This window comes from Tenebrio molitor, chromosome 3, assembly GCF_963966145.1.
Source record: "Tenebrio molitor chromosome 3, icTenMoli1.1, whole genome shotgun sequence".
Classification (NCBI taxonomy): domain Eukaryota; kingdom Metazoa; phylum Arthropoda; class Insecta; order Coleoptera; family Tenebrionidae; genus Tenebrio; species Tenebrio molitor.
In genome coordinates this window covers 13,754,588-13,768,339 of record NC_091048.1, presented here as the reverse complement: position 1 = coordinate 13,768,339, position 13,752 = coordinate 13,754,588, and the positions used below count along the sequence as shown (strand labels likewise).

At 35.5% G+C, this 13,752-nt stretch overlaps 1 protein-coding gene and 1 long non-coding RNA gene across 5 annotated transcripts in view; one reads left to right on the top strand and one right to left on the bottom strand.

The window, feature by feature from the left end:
• The window catches only part of LOC138126329 (uncharacterized), a 72,569-nt gene that overhangs the window by 49,265 nt on the left and 9,552 nt on the right, over positions 1-13,752 (bottom strand). The gene's annotated exons all lie outside the window — the stretch shown is intronic.
• Positions 8,827-13,752, top strand: part of Vrp1 (Verprolin 1) — a 29,549-nt gene continuing 24,623 nt past the window's right edge. For 2 of the 4 annotated variants that reach the window (XR_011157755.1, XM_069042092.1), the window contains exons 1-3: positions 8,828-9,036; positions 10,080-10,270; positions 10,325-10,650. Coding sequence is in view for 3 of the 4 variants with exons in the window: in XM_069042092.1 (XP_068898193.1) it covers positions 10,102-10,270; positions 10,325-10,650 (495 nt within the window). In the remaining variant the exon portion in view is untranslated. Of the gene's footprint in view, positions 9,050-10,079; positions 10,271-10,324; positions 10,651-13,752 lie in introns of all 4 variants that reach the window. The other 2 variants (XM_069042094.1, XM_069042093.1) reach the window with 2 other exon arrangements.

Genomic DNA, 13,752 nt, shown 5'->3' with positions numbered 1-13,752 from the left:
TCCATTTTAACATTGCTGATTTCAAAAGCAATGTTACGTCTTTTTACCGATTAAATTAAAGTAATTCTTATTTGTTTTTGTCTTTGTATTTTTACCAAGTAAAGATTTATTGGACATGACCTTCATAAATGTGACTTTTGTAATGTAACTAAATTAAAGGTGCTTTTACAAATGCACAGCTCACTTGATGAACATTTATATGAAATCAATTATATACTATTTTTTCTTCAAACCTTTGTAGTGACCCAGTTTAAAATTTAAACTTTTAAAATTCCCGGTACCGCCACGAGAGCGCGCCAAATGTGAAGGTACTAGCGGCTAGACTAGGAACTACGAGCGGAAATATATCGGGGGTGGAAGCTCGCTCGCGCGGGTGGTTGAAGGGGGTAGGTCCCTTTTGTTTGGTTTTTCGAAAAACGAACAGACCTTGCGAAGAGCGATCCAATATTCCAAAAATCTGTAAGTTACATCTGAACCGATTACACTACCGTTCCGAGTAGATATTTTGTGTCCCCGTGAAGAATTCAACGTTTTTAATTCACCTGGGTAATTTATCCCACTTTCGTTGCCTTTTTTTTGTGTTTTGTTTTGGGACCAGGACCACGTGGTAAGGGTATGTTGTAGATTTTATTTTGTTGCATGCTGTGGCTTTAAGAAGCGCCCATTTGTTAATTTTAAGCGTTATCTTTCTTCCGGGAGGTTCATTTTTTTAACAATCTGGTAATTTCGCAAATTCGGAGCCGTCGTCCGAACCGCGTGCGTCCATTTTGTTTTTTTTCTTCACTAACATTTTCTAACGGCACTCGACCCGCCATTTTCTTTTTGTTTAACATTACCAGCGATTATTGTATTCGTGATTTATGTTGTTTACTGATATTTGTGCCATTTAAAGTGGTTCTATTTTATCGTTATTTAACTTCACGTTTTGTTCTCTTTTATTTCCTCATTGTTTAATGTTGCGGTTTGTTTTTGCTTATGTTATCCTTGTTTAATGTTGCGTTATGTTTTGTTTATTTCATCATTGTTTAATGTTGCGCTTTGTTGTGTTGAATTTTCGCATCGTTTTATGGTACGCGTTGTTCGATTGAATTAAACTCGGGTTTTCTTTATGTTGTTGTTAAGCACCGCTAGATTTCGGAAGAGTTAAAGTAAAATGTTGTAAGTGCGTCACTATGGGGGTTAGGTTTCAATCAGGAAGTCGTGGGGTTGTCTAGTAAATTTCTGGGGAGGCCACGGTTAAGTTACGGCCGTTAGCGGAGGCGGACCTAAGTCCTGCTCGATGCGGCTCTGGAATGCTGACGTGAAACCTCCGTCGCGGTTCTAGAGATCTTAAGGCGCGTACAGACTACGCGAACCGAGCATGTAATGTAACATGTAATGTAATGCTCGTCGCAAAATTGGTGCCACGAACAGCCGACGAACCGAGCACGCAACGAACAGCTATACTCTGTCCACTAATGATAGATTGCACGCTTTTTTACAGACACAGAGACGAGTGTCTACACTTTATAACATTTGCTATATCATTAATACTCGAAGAATTAATAATTCCAACAACAGTTTATAACAATTATTGAAAATAACTGTACTGAACCTTCATTTAGAGTCACAGCTGTAATTCTGTAAACAACATCATAGGCATAGGATAACTACCGGCGGGATGGAGAGTTTTGTATGTTTCAGTGCGTTATGTTTTTAAGTGATTTTTTTTTATAATCGTCTCAGTTCAGTTCGATAGTTCCGAGGTTGCGTGTCATTACAGCTACATTATACAGGGTCGCTAAAAAGTATGGATTCAGCTAAATATTTTCAGAACGGTTTAGCAGAGCTCATTGAAATTTGGCACACAGCTAGAAGTGTTTAAATTTTATCATTTAATAGTTTTTTTTGAATTTTTTAACGTCATTTATTTTAAAGATGCAAGGCTAACTTGATTTTTTTTAAATGGCACGGGGGACTTAAATGTAATATTTTTGAAAAGAGTATTTTTTGTGAATTCAGTGATGTAACACATGCCCACATCGCCGCCATTTTGAAAATTTTTTTTGCTTAAAAATTATGTATTTCGGGTTTAAACTTTTTATCTTTTTTATTAAAATGTATCTGTTTCAGTTAAATGCCTTACTTCTACACTTATTATTTACTTTTATTAATTTTTTGGCCAAAGTTCAGGCGGCAAAGAATTAACAATGGCTAAAAAAACATTCCAAAGGTCAAATTTTTTCAAATTTTATTAATTCGATAAATTTTTTATAAAGTTTCGAGTAAATTGAGATATACATGTGCTACATCACTGGATTCACAAAAAAATATTCTTTTTAACGGTGTTAAATTTGACCTCTCGTGTCATTTAAAAAAAATCAAGTTGGCTTTGTATCTTCAAAATAAAAGATGTTATAAAATTGAAAAAAATATCAGCCTATAGAATTTAAACATTTCTAGCTGTGTGCCAAATTTCAACGAGCTCTGCTAAACCGTTTTGAAAATATTTAGCTGTATCGATACTTTTTAGCGACCTGTATGTGATAAGAGTGATAACGAAAAACCGTTAGCTTTAATTTTGTGTAGTGATGCAGTAAGAATTATGTGGAATCTGATGAAAAAAGAGAAAAAGGCTCGACGAACTTTATAAAGATTTAAAGTTCCAACATATTAGCGGACAGCATAACATTTTTAATTGAATGTCTCCCACAGACGGTGAGAATTTACTTACCAAAATAGGACCCAAAAATCTCCAAAAAGAATACGCGTTTTCAATGTGCAATCTCAATTTAAGGCAGGTAAGTATTAACGCAAATATTGTTAGTTCAGAAATTTGTTTAACGAATTAAAAGTAGCTACAACAATGAAGAAAATGAAGAAATTTTTTTTTCTTTACCATTTTACAGGTAAACTTTTGTAATGACAATTTGTCAGTAGAAAACGTTTTTGCACCGCCGGTCATTTTCACGTGTTTACGGATTTCATGAACATGTTTACTTATCAAAAGACGGTAAGTAATCAAATAAGAAATTATTGTTTAGATTCGGCATCGCGCGCAGAGCAATGGGCCATAAACTAGTATGAAAAATGTAAAAAATGCCTTCTTTGGAAAAATCAAACAATTTAATAAATTAAAAAGAAAATTTTATCTATTTATTAATAGTTCCGATGATGCAAAAATATTATTAAGCATCACGGGTGCTTGTCCGTCAGAATAACTGAATGCCCATTTTGGGGCCGATTTCTAATTTTACCTGAAAAGGTAGGAGCGAAGTTGCTGTTGATTATAACATTTACTCATTAATTTGTTAGGCTGTCTTACAAATATGGGGATCCATACATTTTATTAAATACATACCATAATTTAGTACACTCTTTAAATAAATTACAAGGAAGCGTTCGTCTGATTTGGACGGCGAAGCTGTGAACCTCGAGAGCGCATGCGCGCCACGAACGGTTCGCAGTGCTCCGCTCACTGTCGGTTTTCTGACGAACACAAAGCGCCATTCACAAACGCATCTCGACAAAGGGAGCTGACCACAGTCATAAACTCATAAATCTAATCTCCAACAATTTCAGTTCCCGTTAGTTTTTGTCCCTTATTTAAACGGTCTTGATTGTCAAATGAAACACTGTAGTTTTTTCATTTATGCTGAACAAAATAAATAGGTTATTATTTTTGAAAGCAACTCTTTACAGTAACTAATAAATAAGTTTCACATTTTCTAAAATAATGCGAATTGTGTCAATTTGTTGTAAAAATGCATAAGTCGAGATGGAGCATGCCATCAGCTTCGCAAATCAATCCGATGTTTAAGTCAATTATTGTTATATTACTACAGATTAATTCCCACATACCTCAAACGTGCGTGTTCTGCGCTTGCTTTCATCCAATAAAAAATGTTTATCGCGGATAAATCGTCTTCCTAGTCTGTCTTGTGTCAAAAACGAATAAAATTACATGTTACGCCAGTCAGGTTCCCAAATTGTTTTTAATAATTATGTTTTTAATAACTGTAAGTATTAATAGTTATTTAATAAACTAGTTTGTTAATGAAGGCGATTAATAATCGAAACTGTTTAAAGCACGAACGAGTGTAGCGAGTGAGTGGCTTTAATAGTTGAGATTATTAATCGCCCATTAACAAAAGAGTTGATTACAAAAATTTTTCGTTGGCCGCAAACTTTTTTTTTTGGTGACAAATTTTGAAATTAAAGCCAAATCAAAACCAATTTCATCTTTTTCCATAAAGATGACACCTTATAAATACCTTCATCCTTTTTTTGTCTTCAGGGTAGGCCATTTTTAAAATTTTCAACACTTTCCATTTACGTTTCCACAAAGAATGTCAGAAGACGTCAACTCCATTCACATTCAATTTCACGTAAAAATCACGGTTGCTAAGGAAACCTAGTTACCTTTGAAAAATATGACATGCAAATTATAACCAAAAATGTCGGCTTTTGAAAAAGTGAATTCGTAATTGTGCAGTTATGGAGCTATAAAATATAGAAAACCCTGCTGCACTACCTGCTGCAGTGTTGGTAAGTGCAAACAACGCATGTTCGAGGTTGTTTATGCATCAAAATATCATCAAAACGTCAAAATCGCAAAAATCGTTGATTAATGAAAAATAGTGTATTAATGAGGTCCATTAATAGGTACACTATAATTTAGACAAAATAATTCATTAATATTGAAATTAACAAGCGGTCAACGGAAAAAATAAATAATTAACGTTAAAGTTTGAATTCTGGAATAATCTTGCAAAAAATAACGCGACCTAATTTGCTAAATCTGATAAAAAAATTAGGTCTTGTTATTTTACCTTCGATTATAATTTAATTTTTTTAAACAATAATGGGTGCAATATGATTAAAAAAGAGAAGAAGCGGCGACGTTGGTGGCGAACCGAACTCTATAGAAAACGCGTCGGTAATGAACTTATGCAGGATTTAAAATTTCAACATGTCAGTGGACATTATAAAAATTTTACAAGAATGTCTCCTACAGACTTTGACAAATTATTGACAATGATAGGACCTAAAATCTCGAAAAAAGATACTACTTGTACGTTCGCGGGAGAATGAAAATTTTATTTTGAAAGCACACTTTAGCGACGAATCCCTTCCTTGTAACCTCCTACCTTTTCAGGTAAAATTAGAAATCGGCCCCAAAACGGGCATCCATTTTATTCTGACCATCGCCAAAATACGGGCACAGCACCCGTGATGGTTACATATTTTTTTGTTGGTAACCTATTTTACATACTTAATTAAAGCACGCCTCAGTGTGTATAAATCCAACTTTCAAAAACGCGTGTTTTTTAAAGTTTCCAGAGCAACATCAACAGCCCGAGAGGACCTGAGAAACGTGCACTTTCCATCCCGCCAGTAGTTTTCCTACGGCTATGATGTTGTTAACAGAATTACAGCTGTGAATCTGAATGAAGTTGAATTATTTATTCTTCGAGTATGTATTAATGATAAACAAATGTTATGTGCGCTATTCGACTTTTTGCAGCATAGACACTCGTCTCTGTGTCTGTGAAAAGGCGTGCGATCTATCAGTGAACGGAGTATAGAAGCTGTTCGTTGCGCGCTCGGTTCGTCGGCTGTTCGTGGCACCAATTTTGCGACGAGCATTACATTACATGTTACATTACATGCTCGGTTCGCGTAGTCTGTACGCGCCTTTAGGTTTTTGTCGGTAAACGGTTGGTTGGGGAAGGTGGAGCAAGCTCTGCTCGAAGCGGCTTGGGAAGCTCATCGTACAACCCCGAGGCGCTCTGTGACTATTTCTTGGTCGGTGAAATAGCCCGACGTTCATTACTAACCTGAGTATCTAGAAACGTCGCTGGTCTCAAGGCGATTTAGATTATTCTTCTGAGTCCCCTCGCGGCCGAGAGTTTGTTACCTCCAGCTCTAAGCTCCCGTTGGCGTACCTTGACCGCGTAGTTCCAAATTAAACATTGTTTGTCATTAATCGAATTGTAAAATATGAGTAATACCTGGGATACGGTTTTTGAAGAGCGTTTTTCATCCGTCCCTGTCTGTAATAACTGCACCATAATTTGTTTACTTGTTTTGCAAGCTTTAACTGTCATTTTGTCTGTCATGTGCCCGTTTTTCTGTTATGTTAAATATTGTTGCATTCATCTGGTCGTTTATCTTTGTGATGTACTCAACTAGTTAATTTCTTGTACTTCGTTAACTTAAGTTCTGTCCTTTGTATTCGTTTCAATTTCTTTTTCATCAAAGTTATTACAGACATTTTTAATAAAAGGTATTTTGCGTCCCTCACATGTGTGTTTTATTTGCGGCACTCTTCCAACTGGAACCCTCACCGTTTGCATTCCGAACCTTCCGCCAAAAGAAAATCACAACGTAGGGCTCCTCCGATTCGATGCTGATCACGACCACATTTGTTACCGTTTTGCGCAGGTTCAAATATTTGGCGGAAAAAGTAATGTATTCAAATCATTACACCTTCATAACAAATTATTTAAGACATGTTAAGAAATCAGGTAGGAATTTCAAATGATTTAGCTAGTTTACTTTACAGCCGCTCATCAGCGGAGATAATAACTTCACGGACGCCCTCAGCGGAGATAATAACTTCACGGGCGCTCCTCAGCAGAGATAATTACTTCACGGACGCTGGTCAGCTCGTTAGATGCCATGACAATGAAGTGACACTTTAGCATTATCAATGCAGCAGTGCAATGTCATATTTTACGGACGTTTGAAGAAAAACAGTGTTTATAGATCTCATAATATATTCAAAATCGGCATCATTATGAGTATGACTTCATAATAAACAGGTGTTGGATAAAAGAATTAAAATAAGTACTTAGGTAATTTTAAATTAGGTAGGTTACGTTACAAGTCTTTACGAATTTAATACATAAGAACAGTTTCCGGATATTTTCAAGTGAATCATAAATATGACTAACTTTAGGCGGCGCCTGTTACAATATTACTAAATTGCAGTGGCGGCTGGTACAGGAGGGGCAGATGGGCAATGCCCCCCCAAAACAAATTGTAAAATAAGGATGACAATAAATATAAAAATCGTCATATAGTCTATTCAAATATTTAAATTGTAATAAGTTCGAATGTGACAATGGGTGCATTTTGTATTTTGCACGCCGCTCAGCGTCATTTGGATCTTGTGTTACAAAAGCGCCTCGCGGCGTAGGCAAGCACTAGCTTGCCCCGCTTCGTTTATTTTCCCCTACGACGTACGACGCTTCTACAAGTTCTCCGAGAACATCATGTTAAAAAATTCCTATGACGCCGATGCCCATCTCTGTGGGCAAGGGCGACTTTGCCCACAGCGAATAAGAACACATAATTTACCGGACTTCATCGAACGTTGAATTGTTTTTAGCTCGATTGCATCCGAAGTTATGAATTTCAAATTTTAACGAGATCAACGAGATTTCAACTGATTTGCAAGTTCGCAACACTTGTCGTCTAATTCTTAATCAAACGTGTGTTTAGTGCTTTTATTTTCTGCTTTCATTCTGCATTAATAGTAACATTAGGTTTCAGTCGTGCTCTACGCAGTCGTGCTATTTACGAACATTATCATGAATTCCGTTCAATCAATTAAAAATTTAAAAACCGCCGTTGGACTTGGATTTGAAGAGCGGAAAGAAATTAAACAGTTGGGTCCACCTCGTCCAAACCTGAAAATTTGTAAACAAAATTTGATCAAGGGTAAAATTGTGGTAAGAAATTTTAACAGAAGTATGTACAATAATGCTAGTTGGTTATGTGCTTGCGATGTACGAGTAAGTAACTCATTTTATTGTTTCGTGTGTTTGGTAATGGGATCCGCTGATTGCGATCCTGCCTGGGTTCAGACCGGTGTTACAGATTTAAAACATTTGGGCCAAAAAGTTAAAAAGCATGCAATAAGCCAAAAACATTTATTTTATTCAGTCGAGTTTGGAATTTTTGGCAACACGGACCTCCGTAACCAGCTGAGTGGGGTATATCGCCTTGAAATTCGAAAACATAATGAAAAAGTGAAACAAAATCGATATATTTTAAGAAAACTTATTGACGCGATAAAATTTTGCGGGGCATTTGAGTTAGCATTACGTGGACATGATGAAGGGGTTGAGAGCAATAACCCAGGCATTTTTCGAGGATTGATAAATTTAATTGCCGAAGTTGACGATATTTTAAAATTACACATAGATCAATCTAAAAACACCGTGTTCACTGTCACCGACATGGATATAGACAGCAATAAAAAAGTATTGGGTACAATCCGAATTGATCCAAGTGTGCCCTCCCATTCAATTTGGTCACGAGCCGCCACTGCTAAATTGTGTACAAATCAGACTATCGCATGATGATAAACCCAGGAAAATGGGATTACCTATTGATACAAGACACATTTACGAGTTTCGTTTATTTCTGAAACTTCAAGGTGGTATAATATGACAACAAAAAAAACCCACCCGCGTTACACATCTTTTATAAATAAAATTGCGCAAAGGGATATAAGGAGTATTGTAAACAGCCACGATTATTACAAAATTTGCAAGTGCGTTTTTTGCAACAAAACGGTAAATTAATCTGGTGACATGTTTTTGCTAGAAAAAAATCAAATGACAAATCACCAGCGAATATAATTTTTTTTATAATTATGGAGGAATTGATATGCAAAATGTTATCAAATATTATATCATGAGTCGTTTTGTTTTATAACCCCTTTTGTCAACCAAATAACGAATAACAATCATAACGAATAACAATCATAACAATAACCTACTCACAGAACCAGAGAGAAATTACAGAACCTACCGTACTGGTTTGCTGCCTACGACGCATGCGCATCATCTGTCATTCCGCCATATTTTCTGGTGTAGTGGTCATTAAAAACGTCTATTTCACTGGAGAAAGTTTGAAAAAAATTAAAACATTTTTTCCAATTTTTGTAAAATAATGTGCTGCAACGAATATTTAGTGATTAAGTGATGTGAAATGTGGTGAAGTACGAAAGTCGTCCCTGTTTTATTTATTTATTGTTAGTAGGTAGGTTTGTTGGGTACGTTGACAGTCTACCTGTAATCCACTTCGGATATTTACTTGAGATAAATAGGACGAATAAGCAAACATTCCGTTTACGTGAAACGACGAAAATATATCCTTGAATGTATGTCGAGAAATAAAGGCTTTAATTTTTACCGAAGTCTAATGTGTTTGGGGGCACTAACACCAATACTACCTTCGTTGCCATAAATGGGGCTACCAAATGTGCCTAACTGCCTAAGCGTTTCAGTTTTGCATATGCATTTATTTTTTGAGTTTTATAGTACATACTTAGTTATGATCCAGAACAGTTGTGATTTAGTAAGGAAACACACTTTGGGGGGTCTTTTATTTATTTTGGTATTCTAAGCAGTGGAACTTAGATTGCTAAAAATTATCCTTGATGCCACCAAAGCGGATTGTGCGAGATTAGGAGATGTTTTTGCAATTACATAATTGATGGCACTTGAGAATATTTTTTCACAAAAATAGAATGCGTCAGATAACGACGAAATAAACTTCTAGGAAAACATAACCACGTGAGAACAATTTAAATTTCAAAATCAGCCAGATCGTGGCTTTTGTTTAATTCAGGACTGCCATCAAAAATGCATTCCTTTCGTATTTCAGGTTATTTTTTTATATTGAGATGAAATGCTTACATTTTAATTTGATTATTTAAATTAGTTAGGAGCCTTATGTAATAGACAAATTTATTTGTATTGTTCTTGTTCCCATTGTTACTTAACTAATTGGTGTGGTGCATTTACCCGTCTAGAATTTAAGCCAATTTTCAATTGTCTCATTAACAAAAGAGGGCCGTTTGTCGTGTCCTTGTACGAATCAGGCACGCCTTAGATAAATTTGCATAATTTGTAGGAAACCCTTAATTGAAAAAGGGCGGTTATTGAACTACATCAAATCAATCGTTAAATTCATCATGTTAATGTGTGGTAAATGATTCAACCGAAAATAATTACATTAATGGGCGTTCTATACATAGATTATCATACATCACCAGCATTATGATTTATGTTGGATTTTAGTTTGTAGTAATAAGAAAGAAAAATGCCCGGACCACCACCTCCACCACCTCCCGGCAATATACCTCCGCCGCCAACACTAGCGACGCTTCCGAAAGGTAAATCAGACGACAGAGGTGCTCTACTCAAGTCGATCCAAAAAGGAACGAAGTTGAAGAAAACGGTGACAAATGACAGAAGTCAACCCATCATAGGTTATTTACAAACAATCGCCGCATTTCTCGCGATATTTGATAATTATATTGTAGGAGGAAAGGTTAGCAATAACAATTCAAACAGTTCGAGCCCGTCAAGCACAGGAGGAACTCCGACTTCAGCACCGAACGGTTTAAATTTAGGCGGATTGTTCGCTGGAGGTATGCCTAAATTAAAACCTACAGGAAAATTTGGTGCACCTAATCAAAACTCCAGCCATAACATCAGCAATAATGATCGGAGCAGTCAGTCAAGAAAACCAGCACTTCCCTCACAACCTATCAAGAATTCAAGTAGTCTGCAAAGTGAATTGAAAAAACAGATGGCGACTGATAACCGAAATCGGGGACCTCCACCACCAGCTCCACCTGTTAGAAATGTAAGCATGATATCTTTTCATTGTAGCCATTTTGTATGATCCTCTTTTGCGTCACATATGTAAATGTTCTTTGATATGCGTTAGTTAGTTCATTGTTGTTGTGTTCTGATAATAATTATTTATCACTTGCAAATTTCCGGTACATATTTAAACTGCTACCAGAAAAGATGAAATGCGTAAGATTTTTGAATTACGCTATCTTAATAAATGTGTTCAAAACGACACATTTTCAGCAGTGGCTTTCAGTAATCTTTATTATGGTAAAAGAACTAATTCGAAGACATTAGATTCGTCGATTCATTTATATTGTTATAAATATTATATTTAGATAACCTAGACTCGTAGAGGAGAGCGTGGCCGCACCAATTGATGCCATTTTTCACATGTTTTAAAAACTGCGAAAATTAAAATTTAAAGTAGGTTGACATAATAAAGTATTATTTTAAATTTTAAATAATTACTAAAACAACGTTATTGCACAGGCCGCAATTTACTAGGCGAATTTCAATGTACAGTCTTAAACCTCTTGTAAATGGGTACATTTTTCATTCTGTTGAGTAAGATGCAAGTATGTACAAGTTAAATAAACAATAACTTCACTTATAAAGCAACGTCAAAAAATATATGAAATAGTATATTACATTACGAGGCATGAAAGTGATACTTTGCAGACGAGGAGGCGTGTTGAAGAATACGAGGATGCGAAGCGTCCGAATACTTCTTCAAGCCTCCGAGTCACGCAAAGACACTTTCATGCTGCGTAATGTATTGAATTTTTTCTGAAATGGCTTTTTAAAAATAAAATTCTATCGCATCAAGTCGGACACAGTCACCTGGGTAACGATAACCATTATAGTAAAATGACTATCTACTTGCAAAGTAAAAATGCCTGGGCAGGCAAAAATCGCAAAACTAACTAGGCTTGAAAAGTGACACTTTCCAGATCGAACTGTGTCTTGAAACGACCCACTTTCTTGACGATTTCAGGAAAACATTTTTTTTGCTTGACTGTGTTTGCTTAATCTTTCAGTTATCAAACCCAACTGCTACACAGTGTGAACATAAAGTTTGGAATGCCATCGTGTGACGTGCAGTTTGTTTAAACAATGTCATTGATTTTTGCGCAATGACGTTATCACCAATTTTTTTTTAATGAAAACCCCCACTTTTTTTCTTCTGTTTTTGATAGACCTTCCTATACCTGAACCTTGAGTAAAAAAAATTAGTACCTTATACTCCATTCTTTATCTTGGTGAGTGGTCGATGCGATCAAGCAAGCCATGGGTAGCTTTGTAAGTTTTTACTTTTTCCACCAAATTTGTGTGTCGTGTAAATCAAATATTAACTGTCATCTCTGTCATTCAGATTCAGAATCTTCGTCAAGCATTCATGTCCAAATCTCACAATCTTATGTCGCGAAATGTAAATATATAGGGTGTCTCAGCTAAGACTTTCGCTCCTAATATCTCGGTTATTTGCCGACGGATTTTTATGAAATTTAAAATGCAGATGTTTTAGACCGTGAAGGTTCAATTAGTAATAATAAAATTACCTCAAGTTGAAAAATGTAATTTTAACACATGTTTCCTTTATCGAAAATTATGCGTGATTATTATTAGATTGTTAAACATTAAAAAATAGGGGTCTACACAAACAATTAAGTAAATCACTTGTCTGATTCAACGAAGAGATTAGAATTTGTCGTTAAAAATTTAATGTAAAATTTGAAGGTATTTGAGCAGTTACCTTTTGAAACAATTGATGATTAATTGCCAAGCAACATTTTGTACAGCCCTTTAAAGTCTGTCAAAATTGGGCGTGCTTTATTAGAAACGTCAAATTGTGAAAATTTATTGAAAATACTCTAAAAATAGACTACAGCGGCAGAAATTTCAATATTGTTGAAAAAGGAAAAAAAATTCCTATGGAGAGTGTCGTAAGAACTTCAATGACACAGTTCGTTTTCTAGTGGAACACTATCCAAATGTGGGCTTTACAAAATGTAAGGTTAAGAGAGTCGTCAATTTATTTGAAGACACAGGAAGCGTACGTGAACTAAATTACCTTGCTTAAAATCTCGATCGTGTTTTAGTTATGGAAGAATTAAAGCATCCAGTATAATAAATTACGTCCAAATGTTGTCTTTAACTTTGTAAGTGTTTGTAAGGTTAGCAAGATAAACGTCAAATATGTCACCTGCGCTTCTGCGAAAAGGGATGACTAAAATTCTACAAAATTGCGCGTTTGTTTCATACGCGTCTACGTTTTTGCATTTGCAGCCACGTTTAACACAGTTTTTTTATTGACGATCAATTTTTTATGTAAATCTTAATTGAATCAACATTTTAAAAAGGCATGTAAAAATTACGTTTTTAAGACTTGGGTGATTGCAGTAATGGGATTTTTAAAAATCCGCTGGAAAATAACTGAGTTATTAGGCTCGAAAGTCTTAGCTGAGACACCCTGTATAAGCCGTACACATCGATTCTTAAATTTAACCATTCCCGATATGAAAATTATTATCGACGTCCGTCGTCGGTAAATCCGACCGAACATTATTCCCGTCCCGTGCCGGGCAATATTGCAAAGAAGTTTGGGTGTGAGAAATTAACCGGTTTCTTAAACCATAAACCGGACCAAATTTGACCGGAACGTGTGTGGCCGGTCTAGAACATTTTGAAATTCCCAAGCAAGTTATTAAAATTTTAGAAAACGATGCGATGTGAAAATGACACGTTTGAGGTTATGTCTCGGTGCATATGAATCATGAGCAATTTAACCTGGAAAATAATAAATACAAAGACTTTGCGGCGTCTCTGTAAGTACATTATTGTAATATTTGAATATTTTTCAACAACTACCAACGCACTTTTCCATTGGAACTTTCAAAAATCCCTAAATTCAACTTGACGGGTGAAAATTTCCAAAAGACCACTCACCAAGATAAAGAATGGAGTATACATAATAATTTAGTTGAGAAAACGATAAATTTTACTTCAAAAATTTTACCAAATTTAATTTTTAATGTACAATGGTCGGCAATAAAAACTAGCCATCACTTTTGTGTTACGTCAAAATCCAAATGTGTAATCAATGCTTTTT